This window comes from Sinocyclocheilus anshuiensis, unplaced genomic scaffold (genome assembly GCF_001515605.1).
Source record: "Sinocyclocheilus anshuiensis isolate Anshui unplaced genomic scaffold, SAMN03320099.WGS_v1.1 scaffold1341, whole genome shotgun sequence".
Lineage (NCBI taxonomy): Eukaryota > Metazoa > Chordata > Actinopteri > Cypriniformes > Cyprinidae > Sinocyclocheilus > Sinocyclocheilus anshuiensis.
In genome coordinates, this window is record NW_015553274.1 from 1,688,006 (window position 1) to 1,711,488 (window position 23,483).

At 37.3% G+C, this 23,483-nt stretch overlaps 1 protein-coding gene across 2 annotated transcripts; it reads left to right on the forward strand.

The window, feature by feature from the left end:
• Positions 1–896: 896 nt before the first annotated feature.
• syndig1l (synapse differentiation inducing 1-like) lies at positions 897–22,542 on the forward strand. Of its 2 annotated transcripts, none has more exons than XM_016460053.1 (5): positions 897–1,112; positions 1,255–1,455; positions 6,701–7,290; positions 17,130–17,267; positions 20,917–22,542. In XM_016460053.1, exons 3-5 carry the CDS (start codon positions 6,820–6,822, stop codon positions 21,073–21,075), a joined length of 768 nt encoding a protein of 255 aa, XP_016315539.1. In that variant the 5' UTR covers positions 897–1,112; positions 1,255–1,455; positions 6,701–6,819; the 3' UTR covers positions 21,076–22,542. The 2 variants fall into 2 exon arrangements, with proteins under 2 accessions (XP_016315539.1, XP_016315540.1); XM_016460054.1 differs by having other exon boundaries at positions 1,272–1,455.
• The last annotated feature ends 941 nt before the right edge of the window (positions 22,543–23,483 follow it).

Sequence of the window (23,483 nt, forward strand, 5' to 3'; positions counted from 1 at the left end):
GCCACAGACACATCCTCCTTTGCGCTTTTAATTACAACCCCTTTGCGGTCTATTTTGACCACGTTCTTATTCTCCCCAGAAATGATTCACTGAGCTGACATCAACTAGCCGTTCAGTCAGATATCTTCATGTCACTCCTTTTTTTTCATGCTCCCCCCTTTTACAGGAATTTAAATTGTGATCCGACGGAGCACATGAAAGGGGATTTTGAGGCACATCATTTCTGCACTCAGACACAGATACATCAGAGCATTTCCCTCCTGCTGTATCCCCACCCGACTCATACTTTTTATAGAAATGCAGCCTCCTCTATTTTTCTATTACATTATGTACATTATATAGATGGCAGAAAATAACCAGAGAACCTCTCTATTTAGAATTCTCTGAATGAAATGATGTTTCAAAATCTCTCTGAATCAATCCTTTCCAGTGAGATTGCCTTTCAAGAGCATGTATAAAAAATAAGTATCTATATAAATAAAACACTTTTCATAGTCATTGTTTACACATAGATGTTCATAAGGGACACAAAAGGCTCCCTTTTTATAGAATGACCCAATCATCCCTTCCTCTTGAAGGGTTGTTCATTTATACAATATGTCTATCTACACTCCTTTTCCATGGACACTCCAACTACTGGAAAAACTAAATAGGCTACTTTGCTGTAATATTTATCGTCAATGTCCACAGCTGAGCTTCCCTCACAAGATGTGAAATCGATACGCTTTATAGCTCTAAGATCTTCGTCCCACGCAAACCTGTCGTATTGTGTTTTATATCGGCTAGAGAGACAACGGAAAAACATCCACTGGACTCATGGTGCATATTTCGCGTCCTGTTTAGAGGCACGCACGAGTCACGACGGAAAGTCCGTTCACTCCGTCACTGACAGCATTTTCACCTTCTCTCAGAACGAAACATATTGACTTTTATGGAACGGTAATTTACAGCTTCGCACAGCAATAATCCGACTAAGCTGATTTGATGAATTCATATAATAAAATTAAGGAGACCGAGAAAGATTTGTGTGTTTTTAAAGCTTCTGGCAAGAAAGTTCGCGCGGTCCTGAACAGCTCAACTGAAAGATGCGCGCGGACTCATACTACCATGAGGTGCGGTGTACAGTACCGGGCTTTTAAAGCTTTACTGTGTTACTGTCAGTAATTGTACCTGCTTTTTATCAGGTATTGCCCCTATTTAGTAAAGGTGGATATCTGCTGCTCGAGAACTGCTTCGACCACTAACGTTTAGCAGGTTGTTCTTTGTTTCAGTGCTCGTGTCCATCCTAAGAAATCAGAGGTGTTGTTGTTTACCGAGTTTACCGGCGCTTCACGGGCTTCTGCAATGCGAGACTCGGATTCAAACCGTTTGACATTTCTTTGGAAAGCCAGTCGACTGTCAAATTGCCATTGAATCAAATCGAATGAGCCGGCACCTGGATTGCTGAGTCGCAAGGTAAGACATGTACATTTCCAAATATGAGGCTGAAATTTGTCGGTCGCTCACATTGAAACAGTCTCCTGGAATGAACAGATATTGTCACTGTATCGTAAATACCTAGATGAATTACTGCTGAGTTATACTGTAGCCTACAAATGTCTAAAATATAAGCAAGCCTTCGGCGAGAGTGTATTACATTTTGAATACCTATAAAGTACATTTTTATGCTTATGTATGCGCTCTTGAGTGAAAAGTTGAACATTGGACAGTTGTTTACAGATAGACCATACGCTTTACATATCGTTATTGTACACATTGTTATATTTTATGTTGACGAAAGGACTCGAAACCCCGTGCTCGGATGCCAGAATTAACCTTTTTATTCCTCTATTTACTTTTCACTGCATGACACGCATAACTGATATGACAAAATCGTTTTATGTACAATACTTCTGCCAGTTCAAATGTACAGCACCTACTCTGTGTAGTACACTACCCTGTACAGTTCACAAGGAACATCCAGATGTATTATGCAAGCAAAGCATATACACATATATTCACATACATACAAACCAGCGTGTGTATACATTCATGCATTAATTTTCATCTTTGTGAATTTTAGGATTATGGATCATTCAGCTCTCATTCTCTGCTAGTTAAATGGTAATGGTATACTGCTATAGATGCCCTGTAATTGTTCACTGTTGTCAAAGGGGAAAGGTACTCTGAAAAACCAATTGTTCTCTCATCTTCCTGCTCTGATTTACCCTTCATGGACTGGGTACATGAGTCACGAGCCAGGATGTATGGTCATGAGTGAAACAACATCAACAGATAATTATAAATATGCAAATTAAATGAATACTAGAGTACAAATAGCCTCTTAGTATTACAAGTCCACATTCCTTTGTTCTTCCGGCCCTCTCTTGTAACAGCATTGTGCACAGGGAGATTAAAGTGCATACATGAGTAGCAAAAGTTTCCATTATCCATTTTACCCGACACATTAACACTGCTAAAGTGTTTTCAGCCTCTATTAGAAGGGCCGAGACTCATAAGGCTTAATTGACTAAGACACCGGCATGAGGATTTGATTGCACCCCAGCACAAGGAGGAAGGTGCTATAATCAATGAGGAATGAAGCATGTTGCACCTCTCGCTGTTTTGGATGCCTTGAGATAGAGGAGAAATGCTATTTACAAACTATAAAGGATTGAAAATGTACTCAATTAAAGCAGATTTGAAACAGCTTTTCTGCAATGGACAGATTGATTCAAGTATATCACAACAAGGACTATGAAGTGGTTGTTTGTTTGTTCTAATTCACTGTCAATCTGAGTGACTGCACCCAATAAGTGGTAGTTTTATTTGTCTTGCAAGAAAATGAAAACATTTGCATATTCATAATTACTGACAAAACCTTCTGTGTTGTGACCCTCCTCATTAGCGCCTTTTATAATCACATTTAACCCTATTAGAGATAAAAACAGAACAACTGAGATAAAAGGACTGTGTTTCTGCATATTGGTCTGATGTCACATGTTGACTCTGCTGTGAATCTGTGTGAGCTGACTGGATTCTAATAGGGTTATTTAACCACGGTCATTTCAGTTTTACTTGTTCTTGGAATGTAAACAGCATTTTTTTCTATTATACTGTTTATTTCTGCTATGCTATTCAGACTCTCCTTCTCACCTGACCTTGACAAAGGATATTTGCACACTTAAGTGTTTCTAGAGATGCAAATGTATAATTGCACACACACACCACAGTCATGATAAATAGCTAAATATGATCACCATTTTAAAAAGATGTTTGCTATTTGAATGTTTCCAGGAAGGACTTTAATATTTACTCTTTTCAACTTCCTGTGATAAGGCTCCATACAAAACATATTCATGAAGCTAAAAAAGAAAGTAGAAGAGAAATGCACAAGCTTATTGTGAATCTTAATGGGTCTTTAAAATGCTTTGAAGGACTCTCTGACTCAATTCTGTACTAGACAGTTATCTGTCATTTAGAAGACACTTTTTATCCTAAGCTGAATTGCTCACGGTCAATTCTACTGTTCAAATGTTTCAACAGAGCAATTCTGACAAATCATAGCTGCCTACATACTTTAGCTTGCTCAAATGAAACTAGACATAACTATAACATCATCTATACAATAATATTGTCATGTGAAATTATGTAAAGATGCACAAAATTAAAATGCTAGCTGCCTTCTACAATACCGTTCAATAAAACCCGGAATTCTGGTTCTCTGAAAAGTGTATTACATTTAATTTAGTGTCAAATTCAATTAAAAACAATTGGACACTCATTATCAGCTGCTTTCAATTGAAAGAAATATGCTGTTTCAGATTCACAGCAGAGTGTGGAAGTGTATTCCGTAGGAATGAAAAAAAATGTTGAAATTAAAATTCCACAATGATTTTCCGTCAATGAAAGACTCATGTACAACAATTTCTAAAACTGTAGCTGTAAACTCAGTTTCTAACCTCTCAGCTATGAACAACAGTATATGCTTACATGTTTCATAGGCCAAGCCCTGTCTCCCTTTGTCAAGAAATGCTTTAAGGCCATGTGAAATTTCACATTTCAAAGATCCCAATGGCAGTTAGAACCTGGGGGATTTTTTTTTTTTTGCTGTTTTCAATTGCCAGGGTAGTGCAGACTAAGCATAGAGTAGCAGAAATGGGAATTAGGTCTGCTGTGACATGCTAATGCCACTCATACTGGCATACATGCAGAGTTTGGGCAATTTTAGCATGGCCTCATTTTAATTACGAAGAACAACATGAAATAATGCTATCAAATGATTAATGACAAAAAGAATGAATTGCATTTGAATTTAATAAGAAAACACCATAAATTATAAAAACTAATTAAACTAATTTTATTATTTAAAAATAATTGACATTTTACAATAATATTGGATAATTTAAAAATTAAATAATATTTACAAATATAAATTTAAGAATAAATAAAAGCTGTAGCTGTCGTTTTATCTATCTCATTTCTTTTTGACGTTATACAACTTAATTGCTTCAGTCTTACATAAAAAGCCACAGAGTCCATGCACACACTGTTAATTCTCTACCACTAGTATCTTTAACCACAAACAGACCTTGTTTTATTTAGGCAGGACAAGAAATGATAACTAGCATGGGAGAGGAAACAAGTGGATGTCAGGAATGGATCTGCAGCAGCCATGCTGACTGTGTTGAAATGTGTATTGAGAATTGGGGGAGCTCAAACAAATTGTGAAGCATGAAGTCAGCATTCCTTGACGCATGATCCAACATTTGACAATCCGCAGAGGCATTGGCACAATCAAATCAAAAGCTCAGAAATAATCTGCTTTCTATCTGATTGTGTTGCTATTTTAATCACAGATTAATGAGGAGAAGGTAAGAGAGGGCACGCCAACCACTGCAGCCACGTGCCGTTTTCTCCATCACAAGAGAGATATGACAGGATTTAGATCGGAGTACAACCGATGTGCTCAGTTCAAGAGCATCATAAACCTGCGAGACTATTTAACTTCACATCAGTCACACATTAAAGATACTGATACATATTAGTCTGAGGCTCAGACAGCACACCTACGGCCCACCCACTGACCGTCTGATATACACTGCACACAAAACTGGAAAGCAGTTTCTCAATCTGGCAAAAGCTTATCTGATTGGCTGACTTTACATCGCTAAGGGCACAGAAGTTCTGTTTAATCAGTTCACCAGGAAACCAAGTCATGTTTACAATGCCAGATTGATGCAATGTGGAAAAACTAATCAATGATTAGTGATAAAATCTTTGAAAGATACACAGACATTTACTAGATTTCTGCAAGCAGAAAGTTTTTGTAAAAATGTTTATGATTAACTGATGATTAATTAATTGTAATTGCTAAAAAATGTATTGATTCATCAGTCCATTTGAGCACAAATGCGTTTCGTAATCATGCGAGCAGATGGTGGAAACACTGCCTCAACATGAATACAGTCATAGGAAGCTAGAATGCACCACAGCTGACACGCTGCATGTCATGACAAAACCTGCAGTAAAGTAAAAAAAAAAAAAGAGGAAGAATGCATGGTAAATTGTATACATTCAATGCAGTGGAAGTCATTTTGGATAAAAGCTTCTGCCATATGCTTAAATGTAAATGATTGATAATAGACTCTGCACACCAACTGCCTACATATTTCTGCTAAAATCTCAGTGCTACATAAGTGTCTGGTATAGTATTCTCTCATAGTGGACTGTTATATTTCTAATAACTGCCATAAATAATTACATTATGTTATATATATTATTAACTATATTAAACATAACATTTTATTGAGTCAAATATAAAGGATTATGAAAATTGACAATGCATGTTTTCTGAGACATGTCTGTGAAATAATCTGTTTATTACTTTTACACAGAGAGAAATCTACACAAATTGTGCACTATTGCCACTGTTTTCTGTACAGTCATTCACAAGATTGACATCCCATTATTATTTTTTCATGCCAGTCTATTATTGTAAAATAAATAATGTCAGACACAAAATATCATAAAATAAAATTGGCATAAAGACAAAAGAAAATGACATAACATTACTGACATAAAATGACAAATAAAATCTACAGTGTGTACCAGACATGCCATTTAGCCAAAGGTCTGCCTATGTAGGACTAACTACATATTTCCTCCTCAGTTCAATTCAATTCTGGATAGCCAGTTAGGCATTTAAGGTCATTGGCCATGTTTGGGTTTGCCTTTTTAACAAAGATGTCTACTTTACCTTCATGGCATATGAACTCTCAGGCATGCTCATGCGGCAGGGTTATCAGTGAGTGTCATGGGGCAGCAGAATGAAGTTAATTGACGTCTGCCTGATAACCACATTTTATCAGCTAAGTGGAGAGGAATGGGACATAATGGTTTTTGAATGTGTATAAAACAGCAGAAAACCAGAGATAAAAACACTCTCTCTTAGAATGACATGTACAGTCACTCACTACTCTGTTGCAAAGCCCCTCAATCTGCATTATTTATGTCACAGTCCCTAATAAGCGTCTTCACAGATCAACTGTAGCTTAAGCCACTCTTTGTGCCATAGACATCATTGTGTTAACTGCATGGCTGCCTTCCTACTGCCCAGCACCTGTCTATCCTGGCAGTTCGTCTTATTAAACTTTCCTCTGCATGTGCTCAATAGTCCATGTCTTTTCCTCACTTCTCTCTCCTCTCACTCCTCCTACAGCTCCCGGCCTATTGAACACATTAGCACCTGTCACATCAGTCCAGCCAAGGTCATCGCTCCTTCCCTTCATTCTCCATCCGGCTGTTAAACACCGAGTCCCGGCACTCTGCTCTTCTACAATGGAGAGCCTAAGTGAGCTTCAGAACCCTCTTCTGGATAAGAACAGCAAGCATATGGTGATGGCCGACTATGGCTATGGGGGAGACTTCCACAGCAACCAGTATCAGGAGAACATTATAAACTACTTTGTGACTGGTGGAGGTGGAGGAGGTGGCGGTGGAGGTGGGGTTGCGGTCACGGGAGGAAACGGCAAGGCTAGAGCCCAGCTACTGGATGCCACCTCGCTTCACTTGGCGGTGGAGGCCTTTTACAAGCCTAACTTCATCCTATACAAGGACGACGTGAGCGACAAGGGCAAGGATTACAAAAACGAATGCTGTGAGACCACCTTCATGGAGAAGAAAGACAAGGACGTAGTGGTGGAGACCCCCAGTACGGAGGACCCGCAGGCTAAACTGCTGGATGAAAACGAGGTAAAAATCCAGACGGTGTCTTACGAGGTGGAGGAAGAGGAATACGTGGAATATGAGGTAAGGTTTCTTTGAAGATGCGGAGCTGAACTGGTGTTGTTTTGTACGGCTGGATTAATTCATCAGGTCCTTGACAGGTGGCATTAAAGCGTCGCAGCTCAATTCTCCCAGGGAACACCAGCTTCTAGTTATAGCCTACTCTACAATATAAGACCCTATTTGGAAAGGCTTCACATTTCAAAAGCCTGCTCTTCAAAGGTTTAATTTTCTATTTGGGGTTTGAAATTGCTGTAAAACATCACTTTATGCTCTAGCAACATCTGCTGGCTCTATTGGATCATGTGTGACAACTACCACTTCAATTTCTCAGCAGATAGGCAAGAGCTAATGAGAGGGGTTGGGCAATGTTCAGTGCTGCTGATGGGATGTAATGGTGCTGGATGGGGGACCATCACCCTTGAAGCTCAGCGAGAGTAGTATGTATTCAGGTCATGTCCAGGACTCTGGGCCTTTCGGAGTCCCACAATGGATGTAGTTCCATGCTGAGCAGCTCCGGCGCTCGCTGCGGTTGTCTGATGATATTAAAGACATTCTCTGCATGTGGGGATCGGGACCTCTGCCCATACGGTGTGGTATATCGTCATGATAAGTGCTGTGGTTTACACTATAGTACATTGCAAAACATAGAAATGAATTTATCCCCCTAAAACAGAACCAAACTGAACAATTAAAGTAATCTAACAAACAAACAAAAAAACAATGCTAAAAACTAAAATTGTTTTTAAATGTTACAAGTCAATTTAGGCATCCCAAATTCTCTTGCAGCAAATAAACTGTTTAATTTTTAGTGTCATTTCAGTTATCATCCATAAAATTAAAACACGATGAGTGGCATTTCTCATCACAGCTTTCCATTGATCACAGCATGTGGCATAGTAGGCAATTTAAAGGTAACTAGGGATGCACCAACATTAAAATTCTGCCCATAATTAAATTATTAATGTTTTTAAGGTAATATAAATGTAAAAATAGAAGAAATGAGCATGTGCATTTAAATATCCAGCATCGACCAACACCAATAATTTTTATCACAATGTTTTCTGCAAAATTATTTTCCCAAAAATTAGCACAGATGTGAATGTGAATAAACAAGACTCCAAAACTCAAAATTGAGTTATGTCAAATAAAAAGTCATTACAGTGAGCAAGTGTGAGATCAGAACGATTCATCTGAATGGCTAATGATCAATTGGGTTCACACAGTGCCTTTACATCTCATAATAGGATATTCATGAGCATTCTTTGAGAGAGAATTCTACAGTGCAGTAGTAACATCTCTGTGACATTGAGGCTTGTGTTTCTTCATTTGTATTCTATAGCTTTAAGATCCCTCTGTTCTTCCTCTGTGGAAATGATAAAGTGAACTCGGGAGTTTGCCTCTAGAGACACCTCTGTTGTTCCCATTCTTGTTCTTTATACTGAGTGTTGTGAAATATATCTTGTGTGTAACAGAAAAGTGCGAACTGTGCCTTAGTTGTCCTCACTCTTGGAAAGTGCACACACACATCTGTCAGAGCTTCTCATTTGAGGGGGGGATTGACAGCAGATCTCATTTGGACGATCTCCTCTGGTGGAAAAGAGAATTGCCACTCACCATACAGAACAACATAATATTGGATATTCATTTTGAGATCTGCTAGATTCCTTTTAACAGTATTCTTAACTCCAAGTCAGCATTAGATGACAGTAAAAGTAAATCTAAATGTAAAATTGGGAAAAAATGGGCATTAAAAATTAAAATGTCCAATACTGATCCAACATAGACCAATACAAAAAAAAAACCTTGATTATCAGCCCATATCTTATATGGTATGATCCCTAGTGTGGAAATACCTTGTAACCTAGTATTTCTACCATTATCTGTACCATTAACAGGTCTGGGTATCTGTGGATTTTTTTCCATCATTGGGTCTTTTTATTCCAATTGACCATATGCACGGAGCGTTCTTTAGAACTTCCACATAATGATAAGCCAGCTCGTAAACTTCTGGTGAAGCGTCATTTGAAGTTATGGTATATATATAGGTAGAGACTCTTGAGACCATCACAGAAACCACTCCTGTCTCATTCGTGTCAGAAACTGAAAAGCAAAATAATTGTACATTTAAATGCTGACAACGAAACACTATTGTAACTGTTTAGGTTAACTTTAGCTAGCTAGCGATGCTATCTCGTAAACGACATCATAATAACAAAACAGGAAGGGGGCCAACACTTTTTCACACCACTGTATCTTGCAACCGCACTCATGAAAGCTCGCGTAGTAGAGGCGTGTAGCGCAGTCAGCAATAACATTTAGTCTCCTTTTTTGACGAAAATAAAAAGAGGTTTTTGGTAAAGTTTTTATCTTTTTGAATACATTTTAGTCTTGTCTTATTTCACTCACAATCACTCATTTCAAGTTACCATTTCATCTCCCTTTTTTCATGTCTTGCTTTTGGATTTATTATGAAGTGCCTATTATAACAAATTTACTCTACAGTGCGACCATTTCAGTCGCATTTGCGAATGAAAACTACTGCGTGCGACTATGAAAAATTTTTTAGGAGCATCAGAGTGACTGACCCAATCATCATCATACTTGTGATTGCGCTCAGGGGAGCTTCAACGGTTTCTACGTGTTTTTGCAGCGTTGAGTAATGTATCACAGCCATATCTCACGAATCCTTTCATAAGCAAAGTGTAGACAGCGTGTAAATAAGAGATCCATTGCGCAGTGTAGAGAACTTCGTTGATTATAAATGTGAGATCGCGATGAACTAAGATGAGTGACAGCTTTTAATGATTTTTAAGGGAGTTTGTAAATGTGATACTGATTTAATACAATACAATTCAATAAACAAGAAGTTAATATTAAGTGACTTACATTGTCTGACTATAACACTATTGTCTGATTTTGCTCTATTTCGTTGTCGAAAATAGTTTAAAACAATACAATTTTTAAAAAGCTTATAAAATATCATTTTTTTTAGAATTTGACAAAAGATGACATACTTTTAGTAAAGTTAGAGGAGTCAAATATCACCTCGTAATGGGAAGGCTACTTTTTGATAACATTTTGGATTATTGATTAGAAGGTGCTCCTAAAATTTTGAACGTGCTCCTAAATTTTTTAAGTGCTCCTAAAAAGAAAAGTAAGCGTAGAGCCCTGACTTAATGCACAGCTCTGTTTTTGACATCAGCTTGTCAGATGTTTTGCTCTGTCCATTGCTACAGTCATCACTGTCAATCATAGCAATGACTCGTGGCACAATTTAGCAGATTCACTCACTTCATTTTTTGCACTTGCGTTTGTCATTCCTGAAACTGTATACGTGGATGTTTGGTCCTATTAGACAAACAAAACTTTTCTTCAAATTGTGAATGGATTATGTAGAGAAACCGAGCAAAGGGTGCTTCTCTTATAGCACAGTTGATTTTGACAGTTGACCGGAAATGACTGAGCTGGCTTATCTAAAACCAGGAAGTAACCGTGCATATAGTCAAATAAGTGTATGTTTTCAATATGATCAATTGTAGATGCCCTAAAGCTGATTGTCTAATGATCTAACAGCTGGAGTGCTTTTGATGATTGGCAGTCTGCAGCACTGAACTTTCCACTCAATAATATCATTAGTTTCTTTTGCCATCCATTTGATAACATCTGCCATCGCACACCATCTGTGTTACTCTGCCGTGACGCCGTCAGTTGGTCAAACTTTGTTAAATGATAGGAAAAAGCAGACAAAACATCCAAAAAAATCTCTCAAATTCAATCCCCTGTAGAAAACATAACTGAATCTTTTGTCTTCCAAGAGCTGTTTACCACCAAGAGCCATAGGGACACATTTCTGTCGCAGTTGTGGAGATGTTTTAATTTAATTTACTAGGCACAGAAATATTTTGCTATGATGATTGACTGTGAAAAAGCAGAAAAGGCTGCATTGGGTTTTCTGTGTACAGTTGTATACTGTCAATCTGTCTTAATTTCTCTCTTTCCGCCTTGCAAACAAACTCTCAGTTGAAATGTTGCCTCACAAATATGTCCTTTATGACAGAAAGAAAGACGAATTTCAAGTTCTCCAACCTCTAATCATATTCTTCTGAAGCTTTGATGCATCTGCAGTTTCCAGCGTGCCGGATGCCAGTCTTGAGATGAATTTCAGGGCCATGTCAAAACATCAGCTGCTTATGTGGTTTTACATAAAGCTCCTAAAAGACATGCAATAAAGCAGCCTTCAGGGAGCAAGCTAAAATCAAAATTTTCAAAACTAATTTTGAAAACATCATAATGCCAATACAAGTTTGTGATTTCCAGACTTAACTGGGTGTCATTTTAAAAAATTGTGAAAATCTGTGTGAAAAAAAGTGAAAAATCATTCAAATCTGGTTGTACTCGTGTTTCCACAGCATCAGAGCCGAGCGCAACCGTTACATTGAACAACTAATGGTGTCTCTTATGCTCCTCTGTAGTCTAAATGAAAAGCTCTGGCACCAGGCAATCAATTAGTCTTTAAATTATTAAGACCCACAGAACTCTGTCAACACTAACCCATTCTTAATCTCATTACTGCTACATTGTGGGCGAGAGGGTATGCTGAGTTCCCAGGTGATCAAAGGCTATTTACACAGACTGAAGATAAATTAGCTTGCTGTGTATTCCAGTTGATGGATAGGTTAGCAAGAGTAAACATCGCAAAATGTATAATTGTACTCATGCATCTCAGTTAGGAGGTTGCAAATATCTATTACACAAGTTTATCCCAGGCTTCTGTATCAAATCGAGCCCAAGTACCCATAAATTACTACTACAGCCTTGAATATAATAAAATAATATTTCTTTAAAGATCTATGATATGAACAAGCATTGTCCATCAAACATCAGTTAAATCAGTGGATCCTGGGACAGAAAAGTAATGCCTTTGGAAATATGGAATGGAAAAATATGTGGCACATAATTATTATTCTTTTCACCTTTTTCAAGCCCACATGTCAGCCTGATTATTTGCTCAGTGATTGAGAATCCCATCATCGTCCTTGAACACGGTCATGCCATATGTAAGTGTGGTGGGGTCTATAAATCAGCCCGGGCTTATTAACAACTCACTAAGTCAGTATTTTTTATTTGTCTGGTGTGCGCTAGTCATTAATCAAACCCCCTGATGTATTATATCCTCATGACCTGCTCTTGAAATGCTGCCAGCACCTGGCATGACACAACTTAACTACTCTGTGCCATGAGCCAACTGCTTATAATCTCTGAACACAGTCCCATTAAAAATTAATGTGGCTGTTTTCAGCCACCTGCCGGGACAATGACCCCCGACGACATCGCTGATGCAGTTACTTGCCCCTTTGTTGGGATATAATTGCCTCGGAGAGCTTTTCACCTGACAACTCTTTTATTCCAGGATCCACCTCATCCCCCCACCGCCCACCTTTCCATCAGTTTACCGGTTGCTGTTTAGATCGCCTCATTCACTTTCCATCCTCAACATCAATTTCCATTTGTGCAGCTCTCCCTACAGACTGCTCGAAGTCAGACAGATGTGAAGGGAGACTGCGGCAAAGGAAGAATTAATAAATCCTTGTGTTTGTGCAGTTCGGAATAAATCTGTACGATTTGCGTTTTGCTTTATGAAAGGGTAAAAAGTCTGGTCCTCATTGCACCTTATTCTGGCCAAGAACCATCCGCTTGGACAGGAGGGGTCTGCCTGAATTCAGAAAACAAAACAGAATATAAAGTTTTGTTCATGCATATTTGTTCATGCATATCAAACAAAAATCTGATGCTATTAGCCTTGCAAACTTTGGCAAATACTACAGTTCTTTATCAAAAGTGCTCGTTATATAAACCCGTTACCTTCTGAACTTATTAAAATAATAACTGGGCAGCACTCCGACATAACAGCCGCAAACAACAATTATCAACAATGTCCAAGCGCTTTAGAAAAATGGAGATAAGAAACTAAATTGCCAAATTTGAAAGAACAGATGTTGCTGAAGCTATGAGACAGTAAAAATAATGGTAAATGGTATCACACATTTAGAGGTTTTCCTAGTCATAGTGCCCCCTAACAATTTAATAAAAAATTAATTTAATAAACTCTACCGCTCAAATGTTTGGGGGCAGTAAGATTTTATTTAGAAAGAAATCAATACCTTTCAGCAAGGATGCATTAAACTGATCAAAAAAGTGACAGTAAAGACATTTCACAAATGCTGTGTTGAAGTGAAAACTGGAGTAAGGGCTGTAGGAAAAGTCAGCTTTGTCATCACAGAAATAAATGACATTTTAAATATATTAAAACAGAAAGTTATTTTAAAATGTAATAATATTTCAAAATATTATTGTTTTACTGGTTGTTGTGATTTTAATAAATTAATGTACCCTTGGAGAGCATAAGAGACTTTCAACTTACCAGCCACAAACTTTTTAACGGTAGTGTATAAATATAAAATAAAATAATCCAGTATAATAAAATAATACAGTAGGTTTCCTGCACCTTTAGTGTTTAGACTTCAACAAACACCCAGCCAATCAGACCAAAAGTGTGGATTTCAGTCAGCTCTTGCCACTTTTGTGTGCAATATGCATCAGATGGTCAGTGAGCAGACTATGGGAGGTCTGTGGTCATGCCATCTGATGATAATTTCAGTGTAACATGAAACAATTTTACTCCTATTACATTGCGATGGAAACGTGTTGGACAGAGTAACTGGAATTTGGATAGATTTGATTAAGCAGCTAATTACAAATGTATATGGATTCAATTTCCTCTGTGCAAAAGGAGAGCACTCATCCAGAGCCCTCACACATGACACACACATAATAAGTTTGAAAGTGTTGACATCGATCACCTTGAAAATGAGATGAAGTTCTATTAGCTGAGCGATGGATCGCAAAACAGCAGAAAAGACAGAAAGGGGGAGAAGGACAGGGCTCATCATGCTCATGCGTGCATTTTGGTAACATAAATTACACACTTTCCTTCCTGTGCCTCCTGCCACCCTGAAAGGATAAAACCATCCATTAATCTGTCATTACCTGTCAGGAAACTGGCAAGCAGTGACAGCATCTGCCGTCACCCCCCCCGCCCACCCTCTTTCAGGAGAGGCACCTGAGAGGAAGAAGGTGGGCTTATCGGGGGCCAAGCTGTGGGACACTGGCTCTGGGGCTTAACCATTTTACACTGCTGGCAGATTACTCACATTCAGCTTAGATCAGTAATAATATAATGCACAAATTTCATGCCTTTCAGCCGAACGCAGAGATGATGAGATTGTTTTTGACTTATCTGTTTTTATTCCATTTTTTTGATAGTTCAATGCATTAGGCATTTGAATCCATGAAGGATTCTGAAAGAAAGGCATTTGTACATGTTCTGTCATTTTTTAAACATGTTGAAAAAATGTCAGGCACCATCAGTTGGAATTTAAGCGTATACAGATGAACAAGCTAAAAAAAAGTGTGTAAATTCATACAACTGTCATTTGATTCACCTGGTCATACACGCTTCTGTACGGCTATCAAGTGTATAGACTTCTAATTTGTGCACGGGTTATCAGAACTCACACCATGTTTGCCTGGCATAACTTTCTATAATTTGTCACGAATAGTAAGATAGCCTAGTTAAAACTAAATACCCCAATTCAAACACACCTAAATCACACCTAATGACTTTCTGAAATGAAATTCTGAACTTTCGATTCATCAAAGAATCCTTGAAAAAAAGTGTTTCACAGTTTCTGCAAAATTAAGCGGCACAAGCATTTTCAACTTTGATGATAATAATAATAATAAGAAATGTTTCTTAAGCAGTAAATCAGCATATTAGAATGATTTCTGAAGGATCTTGTGACACAGAAGATGGGAGTAATAGCTGCTGAAAATTCAGCTTTGACATAACAGGAAAAAAATTACATTTCAAAATGTATTAAAATAGTTATTGTAAACTATTTTACTGTGTTTTTAATCAAATAAATGCAGCCTTGGTGAGCATAAAGAGATTTTACAACAAAAAAAGTGAAAATATTACCTACCATAAACTTATGAACTGTAGTGTATGCACTATATAGCCAATTTATACACAATATCAATAATTTAATACCAATAAAAACAACAAATAATATTGCCTGACAATCAATAGTTATGGTACCAATATACTGTGCATCCCTATATAGTCACTATCATTTGATTATTGCTGAAGAGATCTACAGTTTCAGAAAAGTACAGTATGCCACATCCTCCAAAACCTAGCACTCAAAACCAACCCACAACAAAAGGAGTTGCACTGTGCAAATTGCTTTCAGCACTGATTTTGTGGGTGCGTTTGCAGAGTTACGTGATAATGTAACTATTTTGCAAATTGAATCGGGTGCTAAAACTGTGCATGTAAACGATGCTATCAGCCGGCACAGTTCATTCACGAGCTCCCTCGCATTGTTTCAGTTTCAAGAACTAAACTGCTTGTCCACAGCACACAGTAGACCGACTAACAACTGCCCAATGAAATATTTATATCCTCTTATGTAACGTCAAGGTGTTCGGCTATAAGCAATGATAAAAAGTGTAGGTTTGACGACTTGTTATATGGACTGATATTTGTCAGATTTCTTTAGCATGAATGACAACAAGGAATGTCAGTTTCCTCAGTTTCTGAAACCCAAACACAAAACAGTATTTTGGCTTTTGCCAAAAGATGTACCAGACCATATGGCAGAAAACATGACAATATCCAAGCTCACAAGCCACTTCACCTTCTTTTTCTCCTCCTCATGGAGAAATCCAATCTAACATCTTATGTTATTTCATAGAGAGGTAGGCCTATTATTTTCACAGATAAAACCCGTGACAGAGCTATCCTTCACCACTGATGATTGCAGCATATTGCTATGAATCAGTACAGAAATATTTTCCTAACAGCTTTCTTCTCGGCACACTCTTCACGAGGCTGCGATATTTTTAGTTACTCAAGTGAATCACTAGAATCAAAGGAGAGAACTGACAAATAACGAAAAATGCTACAGAGATCCAATGCAAGCTCTGTGAACAACACGTGTATCTCAACATTGATTATCACAGAAAATAATTTTGATATTTGACTCTTTTTGAAGTCAATGAAAATTAAATGAAAATTGGGCCAGCGAACTACTACGGGGTTTCAGATGTGTTCAAAGTGTGAAAACAATTTATTTTATTTTTCATAATTTTAAGTACACTAGCACTCAAAGGTTTAGGGTCAGTAATATTTTTTTAAAGAAATATATATTTTTATTCAGCGAGGATGCATTAAAATGATCAAAAGAAATTACTTTTACATTTTTACAAAAATTCTATTTCAAATAAATGCTGTTCTTTGTATTCGTATTCATCAAAGAAAAAAAAATCACTGTTTCCAGAAAAAAAAAAAAAAGTAATTTAGACATGCAACTGCTTTCAACATTTATAATAACAATACATGTTTCTTAAGCAGCAAATCAGCATATTAGAATGATTTCTGAAGGATCTTTGACACTGAAGACTGGGGTAATGATGCTGAAAATTCAGCTTTGCATCACAGGAATAAATATATTAAATAGAAAACAGTTATTTAAAACTGTAATAATATTTCACAGTATTACTGTTTTTAGTGTATTTTTACAAATAAATGCAGCCTTGGTGAGCATTTCTTTCAAAAACATTACGAAACCTTACAGACTCCATATTTTTTAACAAATTACTTTAGGAGACAATATTGTTTTTATAGTTTTTGACTTTTAACTTATATTAAACCCAAAACAATCCTGTAATCCAGACTATAAAAACAACACTTGTGAACAAATTGAAGTAAGTTTACTGAATCTTCTTTCTCTTTATAGACAGATTGCTCCAGCGACAGTGAGAGCGAGGACAACTTCATCGTCATCCCTCCTCGTGATCACCTGGGCCTCGCTATCTTCTCCATGCTATGTTGCTTCTGGCCTCTGGGCATTGCTGCTTTCTACTTTTCTCAGTGGGTAAGTGCAGAGCCCCCCGACCAAATCCACAGTCTAACCATTAAGCCTGCTAAGAATCTGCTATAGCACTAGAGACAGACAAGATTAATTCTTCACCACTTTTTCATGTGTGCCCTGCAAACAAGCTTGCAGTCTCATTGAGAGAAAAGAGTCTGTGATCTCTTTCAGCTTCCTCTAATAATACAGAACAGGTGCCTCATTATAATACCCATCATACGAGCAAACAGCTCTGCTTGTGTGACTGCAGAATTATCATGCACTTCTCTAATATATAGGGATGTAACGATTAACTGCGAGCCGGTTGAAAATCGATTTAAATATGTGACGATTCAAATCGGTTGAGATGTTAAACAAATCGCGATTCATTTAGGGTTAGGAGTTTATATTAATGCATGTCTGAGGGGAACTTACTGTCTTTAGAAAAGTTTAGATGGTATTTTTTCTTTTCATCTTGCCTCTGTATAGTGCATATTAAAGTTCATAAGTTCAGCGCTGCTTTGTTTACCGTGAAATTAAAATCGCGAATCGAATCGTGAGTTGAGTGAATCGTTACATCCCTACTAATATACATAGTATAAACATGAATGTACTGATCACATGGGTGTGACAAGCATGGGCCCTCTGATGCATGTGTTTTCAGCTCCATTTTCACATTCGGAGCAGAAGACATCTATTTTTCTACTTCAGAATGAGCCTTTTTATTCTTATCTATAGTTTAGTCCGTGGCAGACATGGCCAGAGTGAATTATTTTGTCAGGAGCTAAGTGAATTCTCCCAGAGTAATTATGATGATGGTGGTGTTGTTCAGTGAAGGTTCCCCAGAATGCAACTTGTTTGTGTGTGTGTGTGTGTGTGTGTGTGTGTGTGTGTGTGTGTGTGTGTGTGTTTGTGTGTGTGAGAGAGTGTGAGGAGGATGGAAATGGGATCTGGTGAAAATGTGAATGTTTTTGCCGTCTGCTGGCTGGGAATATTCCTCCGAGAACATCCTGAACAGATTTTCTCACCTTCCCCGCGGCATAGGGTTGAATGTTCATGAGAGATGTCGCCAACCATTTTCCTCCAACTCCTCCTTCCTCTCAGCATCAACCTCTGTCTCACTCCTACAGACTGAGAAAATGACTTTGTCTTCATTTTATAACTAATCAAGCACTTTGAATTGTAGAGGACTATTATGTATAGGAATTGTATAAGATGTTGATATAAGTCAATATTAGTCCTACAAAGGCCATGACACTGATCATCATTCTGTTAGAACTTAATTAACATTAGTTAAATGAATCAGTTTTTCACATTTAAACATTTAAATTTTTAAAGATAGATAGATAGATAGATAGATAGATAGATAGATAGATATTGAAATTTTTAATACATATAAATGCCACACAGAGATGTCCAAGAATATGTTTGAGTGTAAAAACAAACATAAATGTATGAATCAATTAATTGAAATGGACTGTTTAAATAATGAATTGTAACATACAGTATTAAAATGCATATTTATTTGAGGTCTGCTTAAAAGTAACAGTATTATTCAATTATTCTTATTAAATTAAGTAAGCATTAGTTAACTGCAAAAATAATCTAATTATAAAAATAAAAGAGCAGCATCAAGAAATATCCTATATCGACCAATATTGAAAAACTAAAAGTGTATAACAAGTTAAAATAAAAATATAAATAATATAAAAATTTGTTACAGTAAGAAAGACCATGAAACTAATCTAATGACACACACCTGCAAACACATTGTAAATATGTAATATATCTCCCAGCTTTACTGGGAATGTTTGCATAAGTAGATGTGTCTTCAAATTAAAAGATAAAAACAAACGTGCAAAAACATGTTAACATGGCATCTCAGCTGGTGTATCAGCACTGGTGTGTCCAAACAACCCATTATTGACTTTCACAAAGCGTAGGAGTGAAAATCAATAGTGTTTTCCCTGGACTACAGGGTCAGATGCAGTGACAAAGAGAGCAAGATGCCTCCCACAGCGACAGCCATGTGTGACTGGCAACTCTTTCCACTTTCTCTTGAGAATACTAAAATAGACACTAGATTCCAAAGGGTCATGACACAATCACACAGAGCGACTGTTCAAAGCATGTTTGCTTGCTTACAAGTAGCGGACACCATGCTGTGGGGAAATAATGCAACGTTGTGCATAATAAGAGTCGGTTTAGTTATCTCCACGTTGTACAAAAATTCACCCCGTTAAATTCATGCAGCCCTTGAGCCATGTTTTTGGTAAATGAGCATCATAGTAGAACTTAATTATTCATTTGAATGGGGAAATGTATTAAATAATCTATTACATGGGGCTCCATAGGCCTCGCTATAAAAGAAATTAAGGCAGTGTTATGTTTCTTTTTTGAACCTAATAGCTCTCAGCACAGCGTACTTCAAGCAAGGGGTTAAATGGAAACTGCAAACATTAGATAAGGCCATTTCATTGGCGTTTCAAGTCACATGTCATTTCTTTAAAACGCTCAGGGGGTAATAGTACAAGACTGAGTGATTTACTCTACCAAACAACTGTGTTGCTATTTATCGAGAGAATTGCAACAGCTGCATCATGAGCAAAATTGTATTTTCTTCTGATCTCTGTATCATATTTGGCTTATCCCTTCTGACACGATGTTTATAACAAGAAAGAAACAGTTAGTTGTTAAAAGTTAGTTGACGAACAGAACGCCTGTGCAATGCCGGCTACCGCTTTCCCTCGCGTCTCTGTTGCATCACCGATCATGACTGAAACCTCAAAGGTGTTTTTTTTAGTAAAGTTTACAAGGAAAGAAGCAGGGACAAAGCAAATGAAAAACAAAAATATCAAGTGTTCCCAATGGAAAAATCAAAGATCTTTAAAGAAGTACATAAACAGTACTACTGCTGTGTCAATTGAGTATATTTACTGAAACTGTTTTTAAAGGGTATTTGTTCAATTTGCAATTAAAATAGTTTATTTTGATTGGTCAATCATGGCATTTAGAAATCAAATATTTCTAAATAATGCTCAATATCATAATAGTCAAATATAATGCTCTTTCATTTGGGTAAGAATGGCTTTTATGCATTCTCTTTTAATACAACCCAAATTTGGACATTGATAATAATAATAATATAAAATAATAACAACAACAACATGATATAATTTCAGTCTTTGTCTTGTTGCTAGGGTGATTGTTTTCTATGTTTTAATGGATCACTTTAAAATTAAAAACTTTACATTTGAAACATTTTCTAAAAGTAATTTTGAAAAGATTTATTACATGATTAAAGGTATATAAAAGGTCTTTTTATTCTTCAGTGATATTCTGAGACACGTTAAAATGGTGATAAATAAATGATAAATGTAGTCTAAACTGCAAAAAGGCAAGGCAAATTTGAATCAGTGTATATGCAGTGAAATGGTATATTTTCTTTGTGACACTGCCCTTCAAAGTGGGTCGAATGGATTTTTAAAATGTTGTAAAAGCGTATCGTGTTTGTCTCGGCGCTGTGCGTAAGAACATGTCTGATATTCCATTCAGCCCTCAGCATCATCAAGGAAGCACTATATAGTTCAATGCAATTTACCCTCGAGTGGAAGACAGGTCAATGTATCCTTTGATCTTGCTTCTTTCTCACAGCTCCCTTTCTTTGTTCCAGACCAGCAAAGCCGTGACCAAGGGAGACTTCCCATTGGCTAGCATCGCATCTAGACGAGCCTTGTTCCTAGCCGCTCTCTCCATCACCATTGGGACGGGGGTCTACGTGGGCGTGGTGGTGGCCCTCATCGCATATCTGTCCAAACCAGGCCACATTTAGCACAGCCAGGAGAGGGCTACAGGACTCCACGATACTACACAATCGCCTCTGAACGTCTTTTTCTAAATGTCTCATTCTCATCCCTCCCCGTGGACTGGCTGTCCACCCAAATCAGAGAAAGGGATGAACCAGAAGAGGATGAACCAGAAGAATAATATATAAATGTAAGCTTCACCTTGTGTCACACCACACTGGATAAAACTTAACTAAGTCTGAGAGCAGTTCAGGTGAAGAATATAAACTATAGACAAATAAGCAATCCAATTAACCAAACCCAAAGGGAAGCTATTCCAAAGGACACATGTAAGGATTAAAAGGGACTAAGTGCCCTTGGATTTGTTTTTTTCCCCTTTCCAACTGTGCTTCTTTCCAAACCTGAAAGAGAAGTCAAGCCGTTCTCAGTTTCTCTCTCTCAAACCCTGTATATGCGTGTGGCCCAATTAAACCAGCACTGCTGAATATACCAACTGCAGTCTGTGAGCTCCATTAAAAAGGACAGAATGTGGTCCAAAATAACACAGCTTTGTATGTTATAATAAGTGAATGTGGAGTTCAAACAACTTAACTTAAATGCTTATGATCATGATACAGAACTACAGGACAAGAAATAACTATCAAAGACAATGTTGTCCACCTCTATGAATTGAAATTCATCTGTGAAATTCAGCGTCACTTATACACAACCTGTATGTCGTTCCCACTTGTTTAGGGCTTTATGCTTTGTGTGTAAATTCTATGTCTTTTGTTTTGTCCAAAGTCCAAATCTTCATTTTGACCCAACACAGGCTGCAGGAGTTGTGATGGTAGAAGAAAAAGATAAGTAAACATGGATGAAGAACAAGGAAAACAAGTGTTTATTTTATATTGGTAAGGATTTGCTTGACTTTAACAGATTCTCTTTTACTCCCAGATGTCTGAACTGAATATAAATTAAACGACTTTACACGGATGGTATGGCGATGTGTCCTTTCACCGCCCAAATGCACCACTTAATGTCCCTTATGATTTAAAAAAATCTTCAGAGTTGGCAAAGCTCAAGACAGATGGTCAAAAATGTGCAATATACTATCCTCAAATCCTAAGATGGCTGTTTGAACAAAAAGGGCAGGTTTAGTTTTCAGATGAAAGGGACTGAGATTGAATCTATTAATAATGTATTGGATGTCTCTGAGCTCACAGACATGGGAACGAACACACAGGGGATGTTGAGTTAAAGGTCGACTAGTCCATTTCAACAACAATGGAGACTGAATCTGGTGTAGTCATCCACATAAGAACTCGAAAACTTGAAAACTATGGGTTCTTCAGTGGCTAGGTAGTGATTCGAGGCTTGACTTGAATTCCTATGCTACAGACCTCATTTGGAAGCTGGTAGAAATGAAACTGGCCACATTTTGAAGTTAGCCAATTGTATGTAACCTCCTAATTGCTTCTCATGGTGATTTGAAATGTCCAATAGTATTGAATACCCTGATTCTACACAAGTTTGTATATTTACAGTGTGAGGCTTTTAAGAGGTTGGATTCACAAAATATTCCTAAGTATAAAAATCTTTGTGCTATTTTCTTCTCTTTTTTTCAACTTAAGTATCATCGTAAGTAACCTCTTAAAGCAGGGGTCACCAAACTTGGTTTTGGAGGGCCGGTGTCCTGCAGAGTTTAGCTCCAACCCTAATCAAACAACATCTGAACCAGCTAATCAAGTCTACTAGAAACTTCCACGCAGGTGTGTTGAGGCAGGTTGGAGCTAAACTCGGCAGGACACTGGCCCTCCAGGACCGAGTTTGGTGATCCCTGTCTTAAAGTTAGGCTAAACTCCAACCTCAAAGTCTGTCATTTTATTCTTAAGAAAAAAAAACTAAGATACTCTTGAGAAAATTCTTAAAGTGCAATTTAATAAACTTCTCTTGTCTTTTTTCTTAAGTAGATTTTCCTGCCCCAGGAGTAGGCACAAAAACATAATAGCTGACATCATGAAACTTATAGGTTGCAGATGCTTTTTGCATTCTGAAGGAGCTAATTCACAAGGACTTAAATGTGTGTAGAGAAATGTTAACTGTGAAAAGAGCTAACGGGTAAAGGTCATGCTTTACAGTCTTCATGTAAAAGTGTGAGTACAAAAGAGACGTACTGAGCAACAGTTGTACTTGCACTTCTGTTGTGAGAGTTAAGAAACTTCTGCCTGCCTTCAGTATCGTTATTGCTATTATTATTCTGCTGAATTATATCAATGCGTAAAAAGTGTAACCTGGACACTGTAATATAAATTGTAAACAGATGCAACTGATAAAAATACATTATCTTGAATAAAAGTCAATAGATCAGGGAAATATTTCAACAGGAGGACAGGTTTCTATTGTTGTGGTGCTTTTGTCAAGGTTAACAGATTTACTCATTCATTGCCAGTGC

What these genes read in the sequence shown, in the direction of transcription:
- syndig1l (XM_016460053.1), top strand. Translation starts at nt 6,820, where the DNA reads ATGGAGAGCCTAAGTGAGCTTCAGAACCCTCTTCTGGATAAGAACAGC. An exon ending in AGGAATACGTGGAATATGAG is followed by an intron (nt 7,291 to 17,129) that starts GTAAGGTTTCTT and finishes TTCTCTTTATAG; the next exon opens with ACAGATTGCTCCAGCGACAG. An exon ending in CTTTCTACTTTTCTCAGTGG is followed by an intron (nt 17,268 to 20,916) that starts GTAAGTGCAGAG and finishes TCTTTGTTCCAG; the next exon opens with ACCAGCAAAGCCGTGACCAA.